The following is a 27,681-nucleotide window of genomic DNA, read 5'->3' on the forward strand; positions in this document are numbered from 1 at the left end:
TTGCGTTACTACACAAAAATCACACCTATCCATCCTCCATGCCCATTGAACTGACGTGCTTTCCAGCATCAGTGGTGGGTTTGTTTTAATTTGAGTAAAACCAAAACAAACTGAACAAAAAAAAAAAAACTCTAAGCTTTTACAGACCCGAAGAACTTGTGGGCCTTTGAGATGAGTCACGATGAAATTAAGCTATTAGATCAGACAGAGAGAATGAAGGAGTTGACTGAAACAGATCACTGTTCGCCTTTTTGGCAAAAGTTTACTATTGCCATGTTCTATTGCAGCATCGCAGACAGCACTTCAAATTACGAGTAGAAGTGGTTTTTCAGTAGAGCCAGCCAACAGAAGACGACTGTATCAAAAGCCACGTCTTGTTTTGTTCTGCTCTGTAATGAAATCAGCTGATTGGCAATACACCACTGCATAATGGATTAAACTGATGTTACTTCCAATACTGGCTTCAAACAAAATTCTGCCTGGATGCTAAGGAAAGAATCCAGGATACATTGTTAAGTGCTGCTTTCATACTGTAAGCAGCTGAGGTAATACTTTTCAACTGTTTTGATATTGAATATCAGAACATGTGGTATGATTCAATACCTTGCTGTGAGTCATCCCTTCAGCAAATATCTCTTAACATACATTATTTGCAAGCTGTCAAAAATAACATGGATTGGAAAAAGCATTTTCTCCTTAAGTATCTTATGCATCATCAGGTAGCATCATAAACAAACGATCTTGGTTTTAGCACCTGAGTAAACCAGAAGAACTGGATTATGATACAAGTAATCCATAATATGAAAATATATCCTTCAAATAAAAAAAAGTCATTTTGCTTTTGCATAAACATTCTGTTTCCCTTACGTTTACACAATCATAAAATTGTCTTAAGAAGGCATTTAATTAATATCTATAAAGCATTCTAATTTAATCAGCTATATTTATTTTGCTTAATTAGCATTACTCAACTCTAGGTATGACCTTTCTACCAGAATACAACACAAAAATAATGCTATTCTGGAATTGACATAGGTGATTCGCACTTAAATGCTCAGAGTTCCACAAAAGAATCTCTTAAGTAACAGAAGAAAATCCAACCAGACGAGAATACAGTTTTTTATGTCAAAAACTCACAGTGAAAATGCTGTGAACTGCACACAACTACTAAAGAGTTCTGACATAACAGATGGGATGTCAGAATAAGACCAACTGGTCACTGAAAGTAAAAACATAAATGACAGACATGTAACTTTAATTCTTTGAAATGTGACTTCATCTCCAAGATCTCCATGGCATTTGCTACATTTCAGAAATCATTAATTTAGGCAAGAGGAAGCTGTTGATTCCCTGGTCAGTTCACTGACTACTACTGCAATCAAACAAAACGGTTTTTGCTGTATTAAGATAGGATAATAAACATGTTAATTGTCAAATGAAAAAGTTTTATTAACATATGAGATCTCTGTTGCCCAGTTATTCTTCACTGAGAGGAATATATATATATTTTGATGAGTTTCTTGAAGGTATTTTCAGCTTATATTTTATTTCACTCAGAAGAAAGAGGGTACAATTGCAAGCTCTTCATCAACAAAACACATAATGTTACTTTAAGTTACTTTAAAAACCAGTGCCAGTGAAATGACTCATAGTATGGACTCATTTATGGAGGGGTACCATTTAATAAATGTGCTGATCCTCTGGATACCTGTATATCAGAACATCTGGATAGCTGGCTAGCAGGATATGCAACAGAATAGATCTCCTTAGTACTTATGCTACACGCAAATAGGTAGACTCACATAGGCCTTAGCGTAACAGCTGCTTAAGTCTGAAATTCCTAGAAGATTCAGATTAACCAGTGTATGACATTCAACACTTAACAGAACAGGTAAGAAGATACAATAGCAGTAAGTGTATGTTTGCATATGCAACGGTATTTGCAATTCCTTCAAAGCACTGGAACACATGCCTATATATATATATATATTTTTTTTTTTTTTAAAACACTATCCCATTAAAGAGTAAAGTAACTTACCACTAGGGTTAAAAGCCATGCAGCAAATAGGCTTTTCATGTGCAGGGAAGTGGGCCACAATACCATCACTATCCGAGTCCTCACTGACAAGTACCTGCAGAATATTAATGGAGACAGAGGAAGGTTAGGAAATACACTTACGTGAAAGTATCCAATTATTGATACAGGATTTGTTTTATAGGATAGACACAGCAGAATGAATTAAAAATGTAACTGCAGGTGAACTGAGCATAATCTTCTGTACATTTTTCAGATAGTGAGGGAGAAACATTCGGCAGTGCAGAGGGCTGGTGTAAGCACACTGGAGAGCGCACACAATTCCTGTACCCCCAACAAGCAATGATTTTCTCTAGGCAATGCAATACCTCAAGTAATAAACAGAAAAGCAATAGGTAGCAAAGAGGTTTTTTGTTTGTTTGTTTTTTGTTGTTTTTTTTTTTAAAGGAGTATTTAACCAATACATTAGCTGTTTTTTTTTGTTGTTGTTGTTGTTTTTTTTTTTTTTTTTTTTTTTTTTGCAAGGAGTCAGACAAGTAGAAAAAAGGACCATAAACAGCCAAAGTAGTATGGATTTTGCTTTCCACCCTTTACATATACAGGAATACTACACCTTGCATCCTGCTAGTAAGTGGCGATGGACCTGAGGGAGCTGGATTTCCAAATGCCACAAGAAGTGCTCAGTGTGTATGAATGCAGCTGTTACAAAACAGGCAGCTAACAGGAATTTTCTCCATCTTGAAATTTCCTCAATGGACATTAAATGACAAAGGTGTGAGATCAAAGTCCCTTAAAGAAATCATGCTGTTTTAAAATATCTTCTTATGAACTAAAAAGCAATTAAAAGGTAGGACAGAGTTTTCATAACACAAGGAAATTAACAGAAAAAGGAAGTTTCTGGGCTGAGATCTGGGTGCAGATCTGTAGAGAGGGACAAAGGATGTTTTTTTTAGCAGAAAGATATTTGAAGTTAATGAAACTAATGGGGCCAGTCAAAAGTACAGCTGACTATGAAGCCCTGCAAGAGAACTTCCAAAGGGACACAGCTGGACTAGAAAAGGGCAGCAGGGATGGTCAGAGGCAGGTGGTAACTGCTGGTCAGCCTGCTAAACCCTACCCTTCCCCTTTAGAAACGAGAAAGCAGCAGGCATGGCAGAGGTCTACATTGTGAGAGGAGTGAACAGAGAATAAATTTTCTTATTTTATCCAATACCTAAGGAATAAAGCACACAAAAACAAGTTATCAGGCTATGGGTCCATATAATACAGCACAGTTATTTTACAAACCAGAATATTATATACAACTGATAAATCAGGGAGGCTTTGAAATTGAATAACTTTGGCTAGTTATGCAGCTGCTACATTAAAAGGCTTACAGTTCTTATTACCTGGTGTTCAGTTATCACAGGTTCAGCTGGAACTACATATTTATGAAACTACAAGTATTAACAGTATCTAGTGCTACGTAATGGAAAAGATATTCTTAAAGTCACAAAAGAGAACCAAAAGATGCGTGGACAAACCACATGCAAGAGCTGAAAAAGTATTTATTCCTTGGTGACATCATGTTATAGACTACATTAAGTAAAACAGTGTGAAAGATCTGTCAGAAAAGCACTTAAGAAAATGGTATCTGTGGTAAGCAAAACCACCTTTTTAAGAAGAAGATAATAAGTGCAAAATTTCCCATTTCAAGTTCAGAATAATTTGTCTGCTGCTTCCAAAATAATCCAAAAGGTTTTTAATACTTCCTATTCCTAACAGATATCAGAATAATTTGAAGATATTTTTATGCTTCAAAAAGAGAAATCATCTTTAAATGTTTAAAGAAGTCACGTAATATGGATGCAGAGGCCTGCGCCTGACTTATTTTAAATGTTCCAATTACTTGGCACTGTCACATAAGCACAATTATGGTTTTGCTTTCCGTTGTCAGCATTCCGTGCTTATTCCAGAACCACTAACCAAAGGGTCTGGAGATCTTCCTAAGAGCTTTTCAAAGAAACAGTGTTCTTTTCTCAGCCTATATAAACTGCACTAAATAACTCCTATACATCATCTTTTCACAACTTCCACTTTTAGGTAACTTAGTCTTATCCTAAACATTTCACTCTAATTAAAAATACATGATAATGATAAAGTAACATCATAAACCAGCTTTACAAAAGAAACAGAAGGTTTTTTAAATCCAGTCTGTTAAACAAAAATATTTAATCTAAAAATGTGTAGGTATCAACAGCATCTAAATCACTGCTATAACCATTTATACAGTATCTCACATGCATATTCTTTTTCAGACTGTAATCTGGATTAATTTAGGCATGTGGTTTTTTGTTGTTTCTAAGCTAATGACAAATGGACCGCTCTTATCATACCTGCACCATAAAATTCCTACTCAACAAAGCAAAAATTTCACATTAAAAATTGTGAAACACCTCAGTCATACTAACTTGAGAATACAATAAAGCCCCAATCTATTATTTGTAGGCTATGCTGTTTCCGTGCTTTAAAATGTTTTTTCAATCGCTGATTAAAATCAGCGTCCTGAAATAACATCCTTTGTGCTTAATCTGAAAGGAGTTTTTCCAAAATCTCCACTTTTCAATATAAAAGCTGATTTGCAGATATAGCAAACTTGTTTTGGCTGTTATACAATTCCTTTGTTTGTGCTAGAAATCAAAAGAAGAAGAACTTGTTGGCCTAACATCCTTTCAAGAAACCAAAGCGCCTGCGACCTTGCAGCTCCTGGAAGCCCCGCCTGCCACCAAGGCTGCCTCACACGGAGCTGTTCCCTGCATTAGCCAAGTCAGAACGCAAAACAAAACAAACAAAACCCACCACCACCACCACAAACACCTTGCTTACTCAAAAGTTTGGAAAACCTTGGACTGGGGAGAATCTGACGCTCCATTTGTGCTGGTGCCATGCTCCCTTCCTGACACCCAGTATCTGCCGCTCCCTGCCCACTGTGGCCACAGAATGGAAATAGTTGCCCGTGAAACACGCTTGCTTGTGCAAGATAGGATGAAGAAATGTTCTTCATCTTTTTAAACACCGTATGAAAAAATTCCCAGTCCTTCTTGAAAGGAGAAGAAAATTAATTGTATTAAATCACCAACCTGTATTTAAATCTTCAGACCGTACTGCAAGACTTGCCATGCCCTTCCCCTACACTTTTGCACTAGAGAATTAGGGAAAACATAAAATCACTGTTTACAATTTCAACACTACAAAGAAAGGAAAAAGCTCAGAGGAATTACAGCAGTTGACTTAAGCACACCCTCAACCTGAGAGTGTCTTTTGCAGGGTCCCTCCTAAACCTGCCACAAAACAAACATCTTGTTCATGTGCCAGTTTGGAGCTTGCAGAGCTCTAAAATCATAGCCTGATTTTTACCAGCACATGCAACTTAAGGAAAACAAAACAATGCTTTTATAGTACAAGATGCTTTACACATTATTTTCTATATTAAAGATCTTTAGATGGCTGTAACTGCATCAATACAATACAATTTATGTGGATTTAGATATACTAAACAGTGCAGGTTTCATGCAGGCAAAGATGAAGACTGGAGCTGTGTAATAAGGAAGGATGAAACGTTCAAGGTCTACTCCATGCAGCTTCTCAAATTTTAGAGAACCCTTCTTACAGATGCTAAGTGGAAGACACTGCCTGTGAAGGTGCTGGAGAGGAACATCTGCAGGCTAACAAATGGCACATTAAATCAGTCCTGACATTGTGCAACTGGTTCCTCTTGACCAGTTTATGGCTTTTTACCACTGAAAAGAGTAGAGTTGGAAATTTTTCTTGGAAATAAAAACAATGGTACAAATTGCCCAATAACGCATGCAAGTGCTGTCAAGGAGCTCGAAGGAAGCGGCTCATTCAGTTTCCCAACACGCAGAGCAGACAGAGCCCACAGGAATCCTGAGGCTGCAATTTTTTTACATCCCAACCCTTTCGTTCTCCAAGGTAGTGGTCTCTAACCACTCCGCTATTAACAGCAAAAGACCTTACAAAGTCCCTTGTTGAAAAAGGTTCATCAATCTTCGCGTTACTCATATAATTGCATCACCGCCAAGGTTCAGAAGGATGCTCAAGTATCTTCCTTGCAGAGTTCCCTATCCTTACACAGGGAAACCCCATTTTAGAAAACAAGAAACCAAAAACACAACTGACAAGAAACGAACACCAAGGCTCTTCTACCAAGAAGGCCTCGTCCGTCCCCGCTCTGCCTTTTCTGATGCCCAACTGCTACCTCGTCAAGGAGCTGCAACAGGCTTCCAAAAAAAAGCCCAGCCTACCCGGCCCTTCGCTGGACGCTTGAGGCAGAGCTCCAACTCCCTCATGCCAGCTACGTTACAGTTCAGCAGAGCACTGCAGTTGATAGAGGACGAAGACAGTACGCTTTATCTCACTCTAAAAGAGAAACAGACAAAACACCTAGGGGATCATTACATCTACTATCAGAAAACAGTGTGCGCACTGCGGGCAATAGATAGCTTAAGCTGAAGCTTTTTTCTCCTATGCAATATTTTTCTTCATTCGTTGCATTTTCTGTGCTGCTGAACAGAAGCCACTAGTAATTAGGACTTCAATTATTTTAATCTTTAGAGGCAAATTACACCACTTATCCCAGCAGACATGTTTTTAAATAAAACATGAAAGTAACACAAATAAAAATGGACACAAATTTAATCAAGCAGGTCCTACTCTTAATATAATTCAGAAAGAATGATCCAATCATCATAAAAACAAGTTTAGCAATATTTATAAATATGAATATTATGTAATAGAGATCTTTGCACATACACTTAAGCTCTCCATTGGTTTAAATAGCTAAAGATGGTACAGTGTCCACCTCGGCTCCTACGACGAACGCACAAAAAACAACCCCTCCAACCTGACCCCCCCCCGACACAGCCTCCCCCAGCTTATAGCTAAGGTCAAACATCAGTGGAAAAGGGCTAAAAGTGATAAATCTGTGGCATTAACTACTGCACTCCTTTTAATAGAATCCAGCATAAACTCAAAACAGCCTTGTGCTCAGCCTGAACCATTTATCTGAGACAAAAATGTCTTCTTGACAAAAAACAGATCTCCTTTAATAAAAGTAAGGCAGACAGTATTATGCTCCGAGGGAATCCTGTTGCTCTTTTTATATTTATATATAAAAAGAATTCTTCTGTAATACATGTAGATATAAAAAGTGAAGAAAATTGATGCCAAATATATGAGCATTAGAACGGCAAATTAGCTTTTGTGAAAGCTGTTCTTATAAATAAAAGCCCTGGTGTTAATGACCAGGGGAATTATGTACGCAGTTAAACTTTTATTATTGAATACGGTTTATTCTTTTAACTTCTTTTGCTCTAGAATGAATTTTCCCCACAAGTCTTGCTCCTGATAAGCAGTATTTGGTTCAATTGTTATCAACCCTTACCACGAACTTTTGAAACTGCAGCAGTCTACAGTTTTTTTCCTGAAAATTCCTCTTTAATGCAATAAAAAGTTAATAGGGAACAGAAAAAAAGGACCAATCGCATTTTAAAACATAAAAAGATCAACATGTTATCTTATTTTTCTAAGTTATTTTCAAAATATTTCCTCCAATATTTTCACGTGTTTTGGATGATCTGTGAAAGCACCGCAATGATATATCATCAATCACACTGCTCTATCAAAAGCATTAAGAATCAAGTTTTGTATTTTTAAATGGCCACATATTTCTCTGTCAACCAAACGTTAGATGTTTAACAGATTTACATTCAGTCACAAAACTGGCGACTTTTGAGAAAGGTCATTATTGCAGCCTACACGTGGGTGGCCCAGTTGATGAATTAATTAAGAATACAGAAACAAAGGTCAAAAGAAAATAATTTTTCCTTAAAACTCAACCCACTAAAGTCTTACACATTTAATTCCAATTACGGAAAAAGAGGACATCTGTACAGCTTTAGTTTTATCCATTTCAACTAATTAACAGATTCAAATAAATAGTCATTACATCTAACTGAAAAGTTTGCTAACACTTCATTAGAAGGAAGTTTAAACAAGCGCACAACCTTGTTAACATATTTCGGTTTACCACAAAGTTACTTGGGCATCTCGATAATTATTTTTACTCCCTTTACAAATATATCATGACAGCCAACTCCAATAATCCTACATTCCTATGCATTTATTTCATGGTTTCATAATTCAGGTTTTCTTAAGGTGCCACCTACTCTGAAGGTAGGAACTATCATATGAGATTTCACAATAATACCTACATTTATAAGGCTTATTAAAAATATTTTCCCCGTAGACTTTCTCTCTGCAAAATCACATTAGAAGACTTTGGTCTTTAATGGTATATTTTTTTAGTTCTAAGCTAGTATTTCAACCCATGCCACAGCAGCACAGTTTCATGAAATGCACTGACTTCCATCCTGCATTCATTACACTGGATATCTTTGAAATGGCAAATTAAATAAAGCAACTAGGAAAAACCTGTGAAAAGGTGTAGTTAGTCCTTCTGGCCTACGTCCAAAATATGTTCCTTAATCCACATACTAGCAGGTAAATCTACATGATAGCACACATGTGCAGCTCGCTCCATCTTTTAAGCCCCACTGCTGTGCTCCAGGTAAATGGACAAGCACACGCATCGCTACTCTGTAAGCCCAGCAAAACTTCTCCCCACTGAAAAGTGCTTTCTAAAGGACGTGCTTACTTGCTTTAGATTTGCTGCTTTTCTTTTCCATTTCCTTTCTCTTCTCAAAACTGCTTCCTTTCCTTTATAAATTATGTATTATCGTAAAGATACATTTCATTACTTGGAAGTTGTTTTATTTCAAAATTTCACCCAAATTCTTAGCTAGACTGTTCAAGTAGATAGAAACCTTTATGGACCTAAAGGAGATGAGGTGTTCCTTTTACACTAGCAGTCAGCTGATGATAAGAAAACTCCTTTCTGCTTCTGAAATTCCCCTTGCTTTCAATTAGGCTGCACAATGCATGTGCACACACTCGCGCAAATAAATCCGTTTACGTAGCTGCTGGACAAATCTCTGATGAAAGGGATGCAAAGTTTTCAAACTGGCAATTCAGCCCAGAAAACACTTGGTAGGCGTTACTAATTCTTGCCATTTCCCTTTCAGCTTAGGAGGACTGATACTTTTAATGGGTATAGCCCCCCAGCAGCATCCCCACGCAGCAGCCACAAAGTATTTCCAAACATGCATCTTCACAGGAAGCAGCACGAATGCCACTAAAGCATGTTTTGTACCCCCCCAGACCTCTTATTTCCCACCTGGAATCTGAAAACTGGGATGATAAACCAGTAACTTTAGAAAAAGCACTGCCAGGAAGTGTCAAGAATACAGAGCAAGCTGTGCAAGACATCTGATAACTTGGCTACGAGTTTACGTTGACGTGTAGGAGCAATCCCATTTAGTGCAGTAGGATCATTTGCATCGGTTCAAAGGTCAGACTTCTAAAATGCTTTCCTGAATTGAAGCTTCAGCCAATTGTGCTCTAACAACTCACCAGGACTACCAGCTAGTACCAAAACGTGCCATCTGAACAGCAGCATGTCATTTCTCCCAGGCCTGCCTGCTCCTGTTGGCATGCAAGAGCAGGATCGCTGCCAGGCTCCCAGGGACGAATCAATTTGTACAACTGGAAGGATCAGACCCTGCCGCACTGCGACCAGGCTGTGTGCACAAACCTGCTGCTGCTGTCCGGCTATGGAAGCACGGCTGGAGGGATGCACAACAGCTCAGCAGGGTCTGTGAGCACGCACGACACTCCTTACAGGAGAAGAGAAGGGTCTTCACTGGGGCAGCATCAAATGACAGGCTTTATTTAGACCACATCCAAAATGTATTTATTCATAACAAACTTTCTCTTTCCTAAGCCCACATTTTGGAAAGGAAAGAATACTAAAAAGTCTCCTCTATCACAAAAATCTAATGCAAAAGAAATATTATTTGATTTTTCATAGAAAAAAATAATATTAATTCTGAAAACGAGCCCCTCATGTGGAAAATGATTAATTTAATAACATTTTAAATTTTCAGATGACAAAAATATGAATGCAAGATGTGCAAACAATTAGGGTACCTAACTTGGAGCCTCCTTCCCTGGAGATTGAAGACAAAAATTATTTCACTAGAACCGATGGTTTATTTATGTTACAACAGCATTATTTGGACAGGGCAAGCGTTATCATTTTTACAACTACTTTTCCATAGTGCCCTTTAGGCTTGATAGCTCCCTACTATTGTTAAGGTCAGAGGACAAGTTCATAAAACCTTTAAATCATACATAACAAGACTTAAAAACCTAAGATATATCATTTTTTCCCTAGGCCTATGCAGAAGAATCAAAGCACAGACAACGACCATCAGAAATAATGACTGCATTAAACAAGGCTTCATGAGAAATTTATGAAGCAGATTTTTATTTTTTTTTTCTGGCAGTGTAAGAAGAGCCAAAAGACCTTTTTTTCCAGGAAACAAAAACAAATCTCAAAGGTCAACAGACTTATTTTAAGAACTGACTCTGTGAGATCTTAGGTAAAATACACTCTTTTCCCCATTCTCCTACTTTTTTTATTTTATATTTGCAAGAAGGGCCTCTAATATTATATGGACAACCCCTATTTGATACTACATTATGTAGCTAAGTACTTCCGAAACAAATCCGCAGGACTACAGCTCCAACAGCATTCTGCAGTTTTTTTGTTTGTTAAGTAAAACAGTTCATTTTCGTCTGAGATAAAAAAAAAAATAATAACTTGACTACTGATTTATCACTAATACCTTACTAAAGTATCTGCAATAAGCATCGTAAACACAGGGAGAAACTGAAGTAAAAAGATTTTTTCTCTTTTAAATTCAAGAAACGTGAATGTTAGGAAAGAAAAATCTTCCAGAACAGCTACAGGATATGAAGTCTGAGAGTCCTGAACACTGACTCCATTGCCAAACACTTAAAACTGAGATGAGTGATAGAAACAAAGAAGACATGTATTTCCATCTCCTCTCTGTCAAAAAGAGGGTTCCAAACATCCACTTGAAGTTTTGTGACTGCTGTATGGATTTTTCGGCAAATGATTTTGGCTGGGGCACTGCACTGTGTGTTAGTAGCAGAACAGTACAAATACCTCACAAAACAGCATCACGTTTGATTACTTTTGAAATTTATGTACTTAATATCCAACTTCATCATCTTTTTAAAACTCATATTTAAACAATTCACCGCATTTCTACATAATCTCATTTTCTACCCACGTTACAAATTACTAAATATAATCAGACTACATACACATTTCAACTGATCAGCATAAATCAATGTCAATTACAAACTAGTGTTAGAGAGACAAAATGCGATGTTTCACACGTGAGGTTGTCAAAGCATCATATAAATATGCTCTAAGGACAATATATATTTTGGCTTAATTTCAGTTCCAGGCAGAACTTTGCCACAGCTGAGCGTGTCTGTAAGAGTTTTTGACTTAGCGAAAAATCTCATCTTTTTCATTTTCAAAAGCATAAAATACATTTTTCTAGGATTTTTGTCAAAGTGAATCCACATTCTTTTTCTGTGCAAACTGTATTACCTGTCCTTCTGCAACTGTCTCTGTATCAATAATAGTGATGATGCCGGGCACCAGAGGACTTCGACGAATGTTGCTATGAGCTAAAATTTCTTCTTCGGTTGCTCCCGAAGGCAGCGTCCCTGTCAGCTGGGTAACTACTTTCCCAACCATTGTAAGTCCAGTCTTTATCGTCTATAAAGAGAAACAGAACCAATAAATAACTATTAAAGTTGTTTCGTGGATTTACTTTGATTTTTTTTCTCAACACAATATTATCACTAGATTGTACATACCAGAAGCACACAAGACACGTTTTTGTCAGTGATACCTTAACTGCAAGATGCTCTGTGTAACAGTAAACTCTTCAAACGGTCAGCATCCTACCAGTTTCATGTATCTACTCTTATTTCAGAAGTAAATGCTTCTAATACATTCTCAAAAACCAGAAACACTTTAGCAATGTCCAATTGTTAGGTTTTCCTTTCTTTAACTTTGCTCCATCAGTTGATCATTCTCTGTACCTCATGGAATAAGTAAAGAACAGCGTTACAGACAGAGGTGGTTTTAGCAAGTAATGGTTAATGCTGAAATTAACCTCAAGTGCAACAAAAGACAAGGAATTCAGCCTTCAATAGACATGACAGACACATTCGTTACTCTGAAATTACGCCTCCTGCAGCTTTAAAACTGAACAAGGGACTCAAACCCAGCAAAATTAAGGACTCCAACCTCAAGGTGCTAGAAAGGTCACCTCCACAAAGTACACACATATCCCAAGTACAAATAATGCGACTTCCCACAGTCTGAATGTTTTCCAGACATGGGACTGAAAATGTATTCACTGCGCTGGCTTTTATTATCTAAAGATGCTGAAGATTTTTTTACGGGTTTGTTTTGTTTCATATTGGGAGAAAGAGGAATTCACTGAGAAATGTGGAGAAATTCCCTTACTATGTACAGGCATTAGGGAAAATATGGATTTTGAAAATACCCAAAACACAACTTTAGGATTTTCTCCTTGAATCAAGGACTCTGCCTTGTTTGTTATAAAGAATTGTCCAGATCTCTTATGCAATATAGGTAAGAAATAAAAAAGAGATCAGGATGGAATGACACTGTAACAAGCCAATTCTTAACTAAAAAGACAAGCTAAGTTGCCTGCTAAATTGAAAAGGGAAAAAAAACGTACAGATCACAGGCTGAAACCAAGAAGCAGCCACAAATCAATTGCAACTGCTTTGTTTAGTGCTAAAATCTCAAACTGCAGTGATTAGAAAACACATTAGTGTTCATCAATTAGCAGCCAAACGTTTGTTTTAATAATTCATAGGAAATGACTTACACAAAGTCTGTTAGTGTGTTGTCAGGAAAACCTCTGAAGGGCCAACAGAATTAGGCGCCACACTGTATTGATGGCAATATCTAGCCAGGAAGCCTGATTAACCTCTGAGATGCCTCAGCTGATGTACTTACCCCATTAATGCTAATGGAGATACTACCACTTAAAATCGAGCCATGCCTTTATCATAGGAATGTCTTTGGGGTTTAAAGTCTTTAGTAATATCCTGCCATTTGTTTTTTACTAGTTCTTTTTATACTCAGATACAATAAATGACAATAAAACAAATTTTAACACTGGCAAATTTAGAAGACTGAAAAATGTAACAAGAAGTCGATAACGGTATCTGAGGAGCAGACCTAAAATGGACCCAACACCATCACAGGAATGCATTTCAACAGACATCTTTACAATCTTTACAAAAACTGAAGCCAGGACACAAGGCAGTTTTCTGACCAAGAGTTAAAACCATATAAAATACACTGCTAGGTTAGAAGCACAAAATACCTAAGCAAGTCAGAAGACCAAAAAGCATAATCAACCGATTTTGAAAACTATTTGTAAGATTGTAATCAGGGAAACTGGATGACAATGTGCCAAGTAGACATTTTAAATCTCCCTAAGAAAAAAATTAACATGCTTATCTAGCAAAATGAATTACTGTTGCACATTCGAGCAGACGAGGACTGCAGGGCTACTGAGAAGTAATAGGTGTACAGAGATGTGGCTGAGGCCATTAGCTCAGAACTATCAGCGCAGAGCCATTACAGCACTTACTTCTCCGAGCTATGTGTATGTTTGCAAAAACTTCGCTGGTAATCTTTAACCTTTCCCATGCCATATCAGCTGTCCCCGCTATCCATTAGAGCTAATGACCTTGCTCTCACATAAGCTGTTAGGACTCATTAAGAAGTTATCAGGTAACAAGAGAAAACAGATGCAGCCTTTGCTAAATCACTTTACCACTACAGGCTTAAAAGATACGGAGAAAGAATCAACTAAAGAAGTTATTAGGTGAGAAGAACTTGGTTTATAATTTGATACCGGACATTCGACAGACCAAATACATTTTAAATGAAATCGGTTAAAATCTGCACTGCCCCAATTCCTTCGTCATCAAAGGGAACTATGCAAAGTTCATATGCAGTGAAATTTTCTTAGAAATAAAATGAAAATACTTGATCTGATTCCTTTAGTAAGCAGTGATGCACATTGTGCAAACACACAAATTCTCTGCATGCTCATGTGTACCCTAGCTACTCAAAGGAGCTGTTCACATTCATTCGAATATGTAGAAACACATATATTTAATTAAAATAAATGTATGCACACGTACCTCATTTAATTGAAAAGCAAGTACAACTTTAATTATTTGAAAAAATTAAAATGCATCATTCAGTCCCTGTTAAGCTGTTTTGTTTCAACGGTTGCACATCCTTTTAATGATAAAACAGTATTTTGTTCCTGTTTCTGATAACAAATAAGCCATTTAAGATTTATTTATAAATGAAAAATCTATACAAGGCAGAAAGATGTATCAAAAATATATGTCTTGGTAATCAACAGCAAAAAGCCTCATGTTTAGTTTGAACAAAATGAACATACTATCAATTATAGATTCAAATTCAAGCTAAGTGTTTGCTGAATGCCTATGTTTCACAAAGATGTTTCCCTTTCCTGCTTTTGTCACATATTCTGAAAAGAGGTAGGAAAGGGAATAACACCTATTATTAAATTGATCTTAGCACGGAAATTTTGACTGCTAGGAATATGTTATTTTGGGAGCAGGTCTTAAATATGACATATGAAATATGACTCACCCAGGAACATGTCAAGACCAGACATCTCTCCAACAAAACATACAAAAAAATTTTTAAATTTTTTAAATTTTTTTAAAGGATCACAAGCATGGAAACCTAAGGATGTCTTTTCCTGTGTCCCCTTCCTTGCTCTATCCAAAAATGGACAGGTAATGGATAATTAAAAGAAGCAACTTCTCATTTGGGTTCTTATCTACAACGAAGCACCTGGATGTTCTCCCACCACTAACACCATCAAGTAGCAATGAGCTTTATTCGGAAAGGCATTGTACATGCTGGTATTGTTATTTACATCACAAACTGCTATCATATTAAAATACAGGCTTTCTATATTATTTGAACCATATGCAGGAGGTTATCTGTATGTAATTGGGTCACTCATACCTACAGTAAGATCCCAAAAACCAGTAAAGAAAGCACTATATCAAGTATTATTCTGACATGTAAATGAAATTAAAACTTCCCCTTTGCATTCCAGTATCTGTCAGCTCAAAACTCGTCCTCTACACTGTTAATAAGTAACCAGCAAGCATTAAAGTTGTAGGTGTGCAATAACACACATACAATTTAGCAAAATGATTATCCATTTTCCTAACTTTCCCTATTACTTTATCACTGTACAGAAGCTAAAAATTTTCTCTTACCTATGATTACAGACATATTTTATCTTCAGTATCTATTCACGTGATGCAACATCACTGCTTCAGGGTTTGCATACATTCAGATTAATGAGGGAATTTCTGGATTATGATCCTTAGCAAGTACTGTTCAGGAGGTAAGGTCATCATCTTCATCTTAATGGGCCTTAAAATCTAGTCATCTATGGTTTGGGGACTAAAGACTATAACAGATGTGCTTTTTTTTCAGATTTTTAGTCTGTTGAAACAAATTAAACAGAATAGTACTTAGTCTTTAATGCCTGCTAGAATATTTTGACAATCATTTCATGGTTTAACAAAGCTTTGGAGTGTTCTTCAGTCATGACTAGGCTTGGCTTTGGCAGTACGCTGATCTGGTTTTAAGATTTTGCCACATCTGATCATAACCATGGCTGATCATGCTAAGCAAGTTGTTTTTTTTTTTTCAAACTTACCTATACTGTAAAAAAATGTGAATGATGTTGAGATTGAGGGAGTTGTAGGAGATTTTCTCCCGTTTTTCTTTGCAGATGTTGAAATAATGCAAAGAGATGCAGCAAATTTCATACAGTACCTTCAGAAGAACAGCGATTCAAAAAAAAAAAAAAAAAAACTGTGATTTTTCCTCCCACTCCAACCACAGCAAGATTGTGTCTAAAGCTATGCTGATGGAATATGTTCTTTTTTATGTTTTGTTTTCACATGAGATGGCATGACCTATGTCTCTCTTTGTGGGCTTTTATAACTGTTGTTTTCTTCAGTGACACTGAGCTTTCTGTTCTGTGCTGTCATTTAATTCCTATTATTAGATTTGTTTTGTTGTGTGTATCAGAAATGAAAAGGCTAGTGGTTACAATGAAAGCTTGTAATCAGCATGAAGTTTGCTAGACAATGCCAAAACTCACTCTGTGAGAGTGAGAGAGAGAGAGAAAGAGAGAGAGAGAGAGAGAGAGAAATTACTTGGCAAAATGTTGCAGGCAAGTCCTCAAGGAAAGGAGCCTGGTGGAATGGGGGAAATAGTAAAACAACAGTTCTGCATATTCTTTGGCTCATTTAAGATTTTTCCAAGCCATGGTCGTTTTCTGATACTATGAAAACGTTGACATTTCTCTGAAAACAGAAGGATATTATAAAGTCATCAGAACTAAAAAAAAAAAAAAAATAGGCAATGGAACCTATATGTAAACAGCCATTAATAAACTCTAACCTTCAAAGAAAGCTACTAGGTAATTAATTAGCTCCATACTGTGTTGTCATCATTCAGAGAGATTAAAGCATGTAATGCTGGTGTGACTGAGTCCAAAAAGCACCAAGTACTTGTAATGTCAGTTTTCATGATGCTAAAAGACTAATAATTTACAGTGTTGATGTCCAATCATGTAAACTTGTCGTATTATGAATAGCCTTTATGCCAATCTATTTTACTATGATTTTCCTGTAAGAAGGGTTACTGATATGCATTATTTTTTATTTCAAGCTGTTAATAATAAATAAAAGATCAGTTCTAAAGGACAGGATTACTTTGTCAAAAACAATGTCTACTCAGAAATTTTCAGGATCAGGCCCATACACGTGATGCTAATGCTAGTATGTTTCTTACCTTTTTTTTTTTTATTTCTCTTTTGTGAATGAGAAGGGGAAAAAACAGTGCAATTCAGCAGGGAAACCTAATAATTATCTTACACGATAACCTCTCCCAGCAGCAGATGATGTACTCACTTTGGCAGCACTAATGACTGTGGCAGTGTAAGACTGAATGTTGTCTCCACAGGCTCCACCACGGGATTGATGGCATCGGATCAGCTACAAGAAGAAAGACAGCAACCAAGTAACTACTATTAAACTACACAAACCCATAACCCATTACCATAGCTTTTGTTTATCGTGTACAGTGGTGTGTTTTTTCCCTACAAACAGCAAAAAGCCCTGCTGAGACACTTAACCCCTTTTTATAATCTTCTGGGTGCCACCCAGACTGTCGCGTACTCAACTCCAGTTTTCAATTACAAGATGAGTACTCACTAAAAATTCATAAACTTTGAAATGGTGGGATTTGGGGTCTGGCAGTAATACCACAAATAAATTTAAATAAATATAATCAAAAGCTTTAGCCATGTATATGTAACTTTAAATATCAGACATTCTAAGAATTTGAATGTGGCTTTCCCCTCCTTTTTATGACAAGCAAGCAAAGCAATGACAAAGGAAGAGAGCAACTTTAAACTTTACATTTAATAGATTAGAGGAATGTACATGGGGTTTACTCTATATTGCTTTCCATCAAATTTAATAAATCAAAACAAGACTCTTCTACCTTCCATCAACCTACAAAAGCAGTTCTTGCCATTGAACTCCAACTAACAATAGAAGCTGTGCTTCTTATTAAATAAAATGGCAAAGAACTATGGATATTTGTTACTGGTACACAGAACATGTTTGCCTGTTTAACTGTTTTTGCTAAAAGAAAATAGAAAATCACTGTTAAGATATATTTGTTTCTAAAGGTATTACTTTTCTGCTTATACTTAAGTATCTAAATAAAAATAATTAAGCTAGGGAGAAAGGAGACGTCCCACAGAGAATATACCTGGGAACACACAAGCTATTTAAATTCATTTTCTGATGTAATTCTTTTCGTTTATCAGTGGTTTATATTTTTGGCAGTAGCACTTTTTAAATCTCAAGTTGACTGGTTAAGTTTTATAAAACCCTGTAAGTGTGGCATTAAAGGAAAGGCAGGCCTGAATTTGCAGAGAAATCGGTTGTGCATGAAAGGGTATAATAAAGTTATAAAGTCTGCTTCTCTAGTAACTCCTGTTTCAGCCCAAGAAACAGCTATTCCAGGTGCAAGTGGAAGGGAGAAAAAACATCTGCTTCGAAATAAAAATAAGGAATTAGAAGCTGAAATTAAACTTTTCAAACACTTCAAGCTTTAATAAGGGTGATAATTGTTTTGCTTGGGATCTATTTTCTTCTTATATCTAGAAATAAGAAAAATTAACTTTTTTTTTTCCCCTAAAGCTTATCAATTTCAGCAAGGATGTGAAAAAAACAGATTTCCTAATCTACAAAGTGTATTGCTGAGTTGTCAGACAAACCACAGGCTCTGTTCTGACTCGGTTTGCCCAAAGAGAATTTAAGAATCCTTCCTTGCCTTTCAGAGGTGTTTTAGAATTTTCAAATGCAAAATGGATTGACTGAGTCTCTCACTGAGCATATATGTCGATAGCTTTCTTCTCTGCCCATGCTACTTACGCATTTATCAAGTTCATGAACTTAAATGCGCAGAGTAAAGATATGACACATGAATACCAAAGCACAGCTAGTGTGGGTCAAAGATTAGATCTGTCATCGTTATGCAAGTCCTCTTACAGATCATCTTTTTTACACAGCTTGTTTCTGAGATTGTTTCTAGATTTCATTCTAGCTTGTTTATAGAGTACAAAAAAAAAAAAAAGTATTTTTTGAAATCAAATCTTTCCTTACCTTATTTTCTGCATAAGCAAGCCAACGGCTTCCGAGCGCAATAGGATTCATGTTTGGCCCTGGACATGGATAGCAGCCTGAAAAGTTTTAAAAGGCAGCATTAAGAAATATCTTACTGACTTCTTGCAAGGAATTTTACTTATTGCCAAGAAAACAAAAAGTCTAAACAAAAACCTTTCAGTTGCTAATATCACTCAGTAAATGCTTAGATTTTTGTTCCTAAAGATAAGACTGTGGTTAGACGAGCTATTTTGAACAGTTAATTATGTGTAAATAATGGTTTCTCCTTATGTTTGCATTTCTTCATGTCATTTTGATACAGCAGGGTGAGGGGGATTTTAAACGATTGACTCAATTGGTTCTGTATCTTCACGTTTTAATTAATTTTACTTTATTGACACGTTTCAATTAATTTTACTTTATTGACACGTTTCAATTGGTCAATGCTTCCACTTCCAAGATCTTCTAGATTTTTGTGGTGTGAAAATGTGTATTGTGCTTTTGGTTTTGTTTTTAATTATTCTACATACAAGCCTTTAGTTTCTCAGAAGACTTTTGCATATACTTAACTTTACAGTGAATTTGTCACTCCTTTAAAATCAGTAGCAAAATTTTCATTGTTCATCTGCTTTTTATTACATTATTAAAAATAGATAAATACACGTGCATAAGGTGAAAATAAAATGTGCAACAACTGAGAATATCACACTGTTAACTACTAAAATTAAAAACAGAAAATTTAGAACTACTGAAATCAACTAGACAATGGTGAAACAAATTAAAAGCTTAAGTAATCTACAACTAAAAGTAGCAAGGTGACCCTCATCCTAATTGCTATTACTGTCCTATTTCCCCTCCTTTGTTTTTTGTCATTTCAGATTAAGCCCCCTGGGGTGGACGGCTGCTCTTCCTACACCACCGTGTAGCTGTTGCCTGCATTTAGCACTCAAGTCCTACCAGTGTGTCTGAACTTTAACATGCTAGCCCTGACTCCGTGCACGCCTGCGCCGCGTGGTTCCAGCAGGCCGGTTTCAGTGGGATCCTTTGTCCAGGTAGGAGTCTGAAAGTTCAGATACTGAAGTCACACAGATGAAACCACAAAACTGTTTACTGATTAGGGCCCTGATAACAGGATTTGAGCTTGAGTGTTCAAACTTAAGCTAGTAAACAAAGGCCTTCAGCCACGTGCATAATGCCATTTACTAGACCTAAATCCTTTCTGGTACACAAAAGCCTATATAAATAAGAAATATCACAAAGCGGGGGGAGAAGGAGGGGACATCAAACAAACAGCCACTCTCTGTTTTCAGCAGTTCCTGCACTAATACAGACAGGTCAGTAATTCAGATTCTCTTTCACTGGTTGGACAAACCCCAAAACATTAAAAAACTTATAGACTCATCTCTCCTCTAAAGGAGCCCAGGTCAGTCGATCCCGTACCACAGGCAGAAGGAGCACGGTGATGCAGCAAGCGGCATTTTAGAAAAACACAGAAAAAGAACAACAAAAACGTATTGCATAAGATCCCATTCTGAAAAGCAACATATTAAAAAAAATACAGATATCTCAGCTAGTATTCCACCAATGTCTCTTTTTGTCAGACTCTTGGATAGTGATCTGCTCATTACAGCGAGAAAAAGCAAATGTATTCACCTTCTTCATTTGACAAACATCGGGATCTTTTCTTACAGGTCCCCAAAACGTCCAGAATGTTTGGTGAGGACAACAGGCTTTAAGCTGAGCAGCATCATTTTCAAGGCTCGCAAAACAATGAGAAAGGTGTGGGGGGTATTAACTACAGTGTACAGACACAGTTTTACAAAGATTTGATGAAACTCAAGCACGTTTGATGGCATTTGGTTGGCACGAGCACGAACAGCTGCTGTACCGCTCCTGCTAGGCCAACAGCTCCAGCTCCTTTTTTAGACCGGAGCAGTGAGGGTATTGCAAAATTCGGAAGATCACAGCAAGCTATTTCAAAGGTCATAAAGCACTGGAAGGAGAAAAGCAGCAATTCATCGAATTAAATCCATCTCAGGCCAGGAAAGCAAAACCAAGCGAGTATTTTCTAAGGCCTTATCACTGCCTTCATCTCAGGAAGGAAAACGAATTCTGAAGAGATGATGCCACAATTGTTATTGCATTCCAGAAGTGCATAAAATGTGGGTAGCCAAAGACTCTTAAGGAACAAAGAAAGCAAGAAAAGGTTGTAAATACAACCCCAGGTAGTAAATACAACCGTGTTCTTCCGATGACATTATAGATCATGACCAGTAAGGTTTTAACGCTGACTTCTGCTTCAGCAATCCTCATCTGGATCGGTAAGGACATTCAGGTCCACCAGATTTTATTTAATTTTCTCCCCTTTTACGTACAAAATAAATCGTTAAAAGCTGTCAGATGACAACCCTCATCACACAGATCTCCACAGTGACTTCAGAATCACTCACTCGCATTTCCTATATTCTGCAAGCACCTCGTAATATCCTCGTAGCAGAAAACAAAAGGAATACCACTCAACAGATGCTCTGTAATGACAAAAGCAAGCATTTTAACAACTCGGGGCAAAAAAGAAATGTCTTTCTTGGAAACGGGAGCTGTTTCAATTATTTCTGTGAAGTGAAGTAACTGAAGAACTACAAAAGAGCATTATTCTTCGAATCACAAATCAATCATACACAAAGAACAAAGTAAAGTTATCTTAAGAACAGAACTGTTTTAACCAAACCTATTGTAGGTAGTTTGAACTGGATTTGGTCAATTAGATACAGCTCCACACACACATCAGCCAGTTCTAATAATATCCTCCACCGAGGTCAACAATTCAACTCAGTACTAAACTCCTCTCCGATACGAAAAACAGCATTAAAAAAAGAGCTATTTCCTCCCTTTCTTATTCTTTGCAAGTCTATGCATTTTGGAAACTCGCAGCAGCACAAGGATAAACAAAGGGTTATACTTTATGGGAAGGAAAAGCAAATTGTTTTTCTGCTTTCCAAAAAAACAGCTGGAGTCAGCAGAACATCATCTACTGGGCAAATGGGACGACAGACACGGCGTGACCTACCAAGCTCCGCCGCCCCATCGCTACAAGCCCAGCTCTCTTAAAGATTAACTTCTATTTCTACCAAACTTCAAAACAACTGAGGAAAAATCCATTCTAAGCAACAACAGCAGCAATTTTAGCATGTTTACAATAAGGACGAACATAATGAGACTGCAGAACTAGCTGTCAAGAAGACCAAAGTTTCCAAGTTTTACTGAAAGCATGGAGAGGTCATCCAAGAAAAGATCACGAAGGGAAAGTCCTTCCCAAAGTACAGCAAATCGAGCAAGTACTAAAAAACACGAGACCTTACAAATAAGCTTCACTAGCACTCACCCACAAAGATATAGGCAAAAACCTATGGGAAGCTATTTAAAATGCTTTAAGCATACACTTTATCTCTCTGTGCTTTATAATGACACGCACAGGAAATACACTACGTAGAGCTGTGAAAAGGCAAAATGAGAAAAACACAATTCTCAAAGTCTGAATCCAAGCCCTTCTGCCACCTTACCGAGGCACGGTGCCCAAGTCCAAGCATCTGCAGCAGGGGCGGAGGGGAAGTGACCGGGGGCTGCCGCAGAGCGGGGCCTGGCTCCCAGCTGGGGACATCACGGGCAGCCCCCGCTGCCTCCTGCACGGTGCCACGGTTTGGCCATTTCCAGGATCACAATGGTGCCACAGGTGAATTCTTTAACACGGCCATTTTTCAGTTGCTTCCCATCTTTTCTATTTCTTTAAGTAAATGACTTATAAAATTTTAATTCAAAAAATACATACTATGCAATTATCTGGGTTCAAAGATAGCTCCAGCTTTCTCCTTGCTGTGCTGAATTTATATATTTGCTCTTACTGATTATAGAGGAATCCTGAAAGTTACTTAAAGTGCTCTATACAAACATTTGCTTGATGAGTGACCAAAGAGAAGGGATGTTTATTTTGCATTATTTTTCAATTACTTTCATGGAAATCTCTCCCACCCTTTGAAGATTCCTATCTTTACGCCCTTAACAAACACAATCGCCTCATCTCATTCTGAAAATTCACACAAATATCCACTCCTCTCCCTCTGGATCTTTCCACTATGCCCCTACAGAAAGTAAGACTCAACTCCTTTCCTTAAATTGTTTGCAAAAAGCTGGTCCTCTAGCTTCTGTAATGGCAGTGTGAATATAGAGACATCAACCAGGAAGGGAAAGCAACACACCCCTCTGCCCCCAGCTTTTACACAAACAGCACATCAGGAAAACACCGTTAAGAGAAGCACAGGGCCATCATAAAGTCATGTCAGCTGTAACAGAGATTAAGCGAATAAATGACAAAACATGCCACCATTAAAACTCGAATCATTAGTATTGGGGCAGCTCTTTATCAAGCTGCACAGGTTTTTCACGGGGAAAAAAGCTTTAAAAAGATAAGAGCGATATAGACACACAACCTCAGCTCTAGATACACGACCCCAGTGTGAGGTGCAGAGCTGGGGACTGAACACTGCAAGGAATTCCGATATCCAGATCAACTTGGTGGTTCAATGCTTCACATCCAAGCACACAATCTGTGGAATCCCAGAGGCAATTAAATGCCGACAGGCATCCACGCTCTCCCCAGCCCCCTTCCTCGGGGGCCGTGCCGCTGCTTCCCGTGACAGAGCCCCAGGCCCAGCAGCACCCGCAGCAGCACCCTGCTCCTTCAGCAAGCAGGGATGCACGTGTCCTAAGGAACTTGGCACCTGTATGAAGCAGAAGGCACACCAACGGGACCTGGTGCGAAGAGATACGCTGTGCAGGTGGGAGGAGAGGGATTTTAGGAAGAGCTTTCCCCCAGAAGTGAGCGCTGCCATGCTTAAGGCTGTAAGGCTGCCCTTCGGTCCCTGCTGGAAACGTCCCACCCAGCCCCGACAGCTCCGTTAACCAAAGAGCTAAGTAAGCTCTTATCACTGCGAAGTATTCAGGTTTAAATATGCACTAGAAGACAATGTTTCTCTCCAGAAAAATCTGACGCTAACAGTCAGCGCTTGTCTGAACTAAGTCAGAATTTGTTTTCCATTTACATGAACTGTGTGCTCACCGCTGAGCACGGCTCCTCACCCCGGGCTCTGCTGTCTCCTTCTCAGGCCGCACTAAAACCCACTGTAAAATGATGTGCTGTAAACTGCTGCAAATCAATATGAGATGAATACAGCAAAGTAATGAAAAAGCCGAATCAGAAGCGTCCAGAACAACGCAGCTTTTCCCCAGCACACCCCGACACGCTTCTCTTAAGACACTACTGGTCGGGGCCTTCTTTCACAGCGCGCTGTAACAACTCGTACTGCCCAAACCGATGTCATAGTCCTGGGGGAGAAAAACAACAGCAACAATCTGTTTATGGTATTTTCCAGCCTTTCATCTCCTTTATCTTGACGTTTTGTTTTTTAATGCAAACCATTTTAGTAAGTTGTCCTCTTGTGTCTTCTTGTGCATCTGTTTAATTGGAAAACTGCTCTTTTCTGCAATTTTCTCTGCTTCCTTTCCTCAGCTCTGAGTTCCTCTGTACTGAAACATACTCAGCCTTTCTTGGGATCAGTTTTAAATATTATCCTCATAATTACTGTACCTGTTTTTAATGGATGTTCCACACCTCACGTCTGCACAACTGTTTAACCAACACGCAGGTGTGAGCAGCATTATTATCAAATCTTCTTAGAACTCAGTCTCTGATCCCAAACCATGGGAGAACTGGCATCTCTTTTGGGTATGATGGACATGCCATTGGGGTAGGATGCAGGGAGCAAACACAAGGTACCCTGGTCAAGTCAGAAGACCTCCAGGGCTAGCCTCCATCCTAAGGCAAATCTAAGTACGTGAAAGCTCGCTGAAAAAGCGGACTGCTGGCTAAACAAGGTTTTCTCTTTCAGTATGTGGACAGGTTCATTAAAAATGACGTGTGCTGTCGTAAGTGGATGGTTCTTCTAAACATATTTTTCTAAGCAAAGTTCCAAGATGTGTGTCACTGTTGAAGCAATATTATTTGCCTTTAATCATTTAAGGTAAATGCCAGGTATCACTTTAAAATCCATGAAGCAGTGTTATTGTGCATTTTTAAATAAACAGCTACAATAATCCACTAAAGCTATGCTGATTTTCAGTTACTGGATGTAGCTTATAACCAATGAATAATTTTTTCTAGGTGTTATGAAATACACAACACTCGATAGCACTGAAATTGCAAAACTACTTCAAGCATTGCAATGCAGAGCAGCCAGAAAACAGATCCATGACAGAGAGCACGGAAAGGGTATTAAAAATAAATAATGGATGGAATGATCCCACTGCTGCAGAAGCATTGTTTATTCCAAGGAAAACAAATCATATAAGCTGTTTTATCTAATATTTCGTGTTTGTTTGGGACTTTTTTTTTTTTTTTAAGCGTCACCAATCAAACCAAATTTGTTTGTTTATAAACTGTGTAAAGTAATATTGTTTATAAATTCCTTTGGGTTCTATCTAGATGAAAGGCCCTATGTAAATGTTAGTGCTCTCACACTGTCACATAGTTTCCAAAACTCCTCTATTGTTCTTGTACTTCCTTTTGTTTAAGTATCACCCATAAAAACTGAGCAAAAGAGCAAACCAGCAGGATGCACCCTACTGTGAAATCATACTTGCCATCCAGGGCGCTTTTTTTTTTGTTAATCATAATGACATTATCATTACTAAAACACTAAACAATATACCCAGAAGTGAAGTGAAAAATGTTACATACTCATATATATCTGTGTTACGTTCACAGCAGCCTTGGTCCTGCAAAGAGCTGCATTCTGAGCAGTCCTGGACTGGAAGAACAGAATCCCCCCGCATAAGCTCAGGGAAGGACCACAGATCTTTATTTTTATCATTATTATTATTACAGGGACCTCCTTTTCCTGTCAAGTCTAACATGGAAGTTTTAAGTATTTTACTGTTATCCTATAGGTCTAAAACCAGTACCAGAGTTTTTACTAACCTTTAACGTTCATGAGGCTTGGCTGTTTAATTTAGAACAAATTTGACTGATTTGAGGACAAACTATCTTTTAATCTTAGGTTTATTTTCTTTCCTTTTTTTTGTTCAGAGAATTGGACAATGATAAATAATAACGTGACCATAGAGGTTCCTGTTCCTGTTGAGGAGGACAGTGTAAGATGGCCTTGTTTTGGCCTTTAAAATTAAGGATTTGGGTGATTTAGACAAAAATAACCTATAAAGAAACAAACAGCACTTCCTGTTCTGCATATAATTTTTAAACCTGGATAAACCAGGAGATATGATGGATATACATCTTGGGTATCAAGGCCTTGTTTCTGTCCTTATGCTACTTTTCTGTTGTATGTACACTTACACACTTACATCCTGCAATATACCAAATATACCAGAACACCCTGCAAGTAACAAGACATTCGTTTCCATAAATCTACTACGTTGCCCTACAGACCTTTTCAGGAAGTATTTCCTGTAACTGTAAAAAGTTATCCTGTAATAAACTGAATCCCAAATTCAGAAAAAAGAGCTTTTATAAATGATGCTGTTAGAACATAAATGCAAGATTACATCGCCACTTCTCACGGAAGGCAGTTACAGACCACATGAAGAAGTGTACATAAGCTACATGTATGGGTATACATATGTAAATATACACGTATGTATAAATTGCTAACATACAATTCACAGGAATGTTCTTGGCTTCTCTTCACTGATCAAAAAACCACTCTGAAACTGAAGCTTTCTTCCCACCTGCCTTAGGACTTTCAACTGGAGCTGAAGAATCTCCCTCCCCAGACACAGGAATCCTACCAATGATTATACCATGTGGGATGTCCAGGATAAACGCCACTTACTGATCACACTGGGGAGGGGAAATGTACATTCTTCAAGAAGTTCTGTTTGTTAACTCCTCAGGCATTCAACCTTTCCACGAGACATCCAGTGTTTTTACTTTAAAGCAAAGTGAGCAAACTGCTCCCTGCGTGCCCACCAGGGAAAAGGAATTCTAACCGAGCTAACAAAAACGTACAAAAAAGCCTAGATGATTTCCAGATCAGACCTGCAACAAACTGAAACCAACGTATTATTTCTTGCATGTGAATGTCAGTGAAAATAGGAATACCACATTCAAACTGCAGATTAGAGTATCAAACACTTTTTTCCTTATTTTCAGAGGTGCAGGTAGGGTGCATTTAATATATACTGAATAATTTTTGTCTTGTGGTTAGGCAAGTCTTTTGAGACTTCATATACAATAAAGTACTCTGACTAAAATCTGGAAAATTACCTCTTAAGGCTCTAGCTGTACAGCATCAATAGAAATGTGGTGCCAGCTAATGGCTGCAATAACTGTCTTCATCCCTAGAGAATAATGGATGGAGAATATATCAATAGGAGGAGTGGAAGGGCCAGAGAAACTGAGCAGGCACTAGTTATCAGACACAAAGATGATGCCACATGCATGATGTTATCTGTGATAATCTTTACTTAGGGCCCAGGGGTGGGAAGGATATTCTTTATAGAGAAGAAAGTATCCATCAGGCCATATTCATAATCATCAATGTTCCACTAAGTAAGCATTTTTGGAGGAGGGCTGTAGGAGCACTGATGTAATAGAAATCAATGAAATTCAGCTTTTCTGCATCTGTTCTTTAGAGCAAAGTAGGAACAAAAGCCTGTGTATCACTTCATTTCTCATTGCTCTATCACATATAGTACCCAGCAAAAGG

The 27,681-nt window shown here is 37.7% G+C and overlaps 1 protein-coding gene across 9 annotated transcripts in view; it reads right to left on the reverse strand.

Annotated features, from left to right (window-relative positions):
* The window catches only part of BCAS3 (BCAS3 microtubule associated cell migration factor), a 358,287-nt gene that overhangs the window by 274,034 nt on the left and 56,572 nt on the right, over positions 1–27,681 (reverse strand). For all 9 annotated transcript variants that reach the window (XR_004780836.2, XM_035560848.2, XM_035560852.2 and 6 more), the window contains 4 exons: positions 18,905–18,981; positions 17,138–17,221; positions 11,643–11,813; positions 2,039–2,132 (listed from right to left, as the gene is read on the reverse strand). Coding sequence is in view for 8 of the 9 variants with exons in the window: in XM_035560848.2 (XP_035416741.1) it covers positions 2,039–2,132; positions 11,643–11,813; positions 17,138–17,221; positions 18,905–18,981 (426 nt within the window). In the remaining variant the exon portion in view is untranslated. The remainder of the gene's footprint in view (positions 1–2,038; positions 2,133–11,642; positions 11,814–17,137; positions 17,222–18,904; positions 18,982–27,681) is intronic.

The sequence above is a fragment of the Cygnus atratus genome, chromosome 20, assembly GCF_013377495.2.
Source record: "Cygnus atratus isolate AKBS03 ecotype Queensland, Australia chromosome 20, CAtr_DNAZoo_HiC_assembly, whole genome shotgun sequence".
Lineage (NCBI taxonomy): Eukaryota > Metazoa > Chordata > Aves > Anseriformes > Anatidae > Cygnus > Cygnus atratus.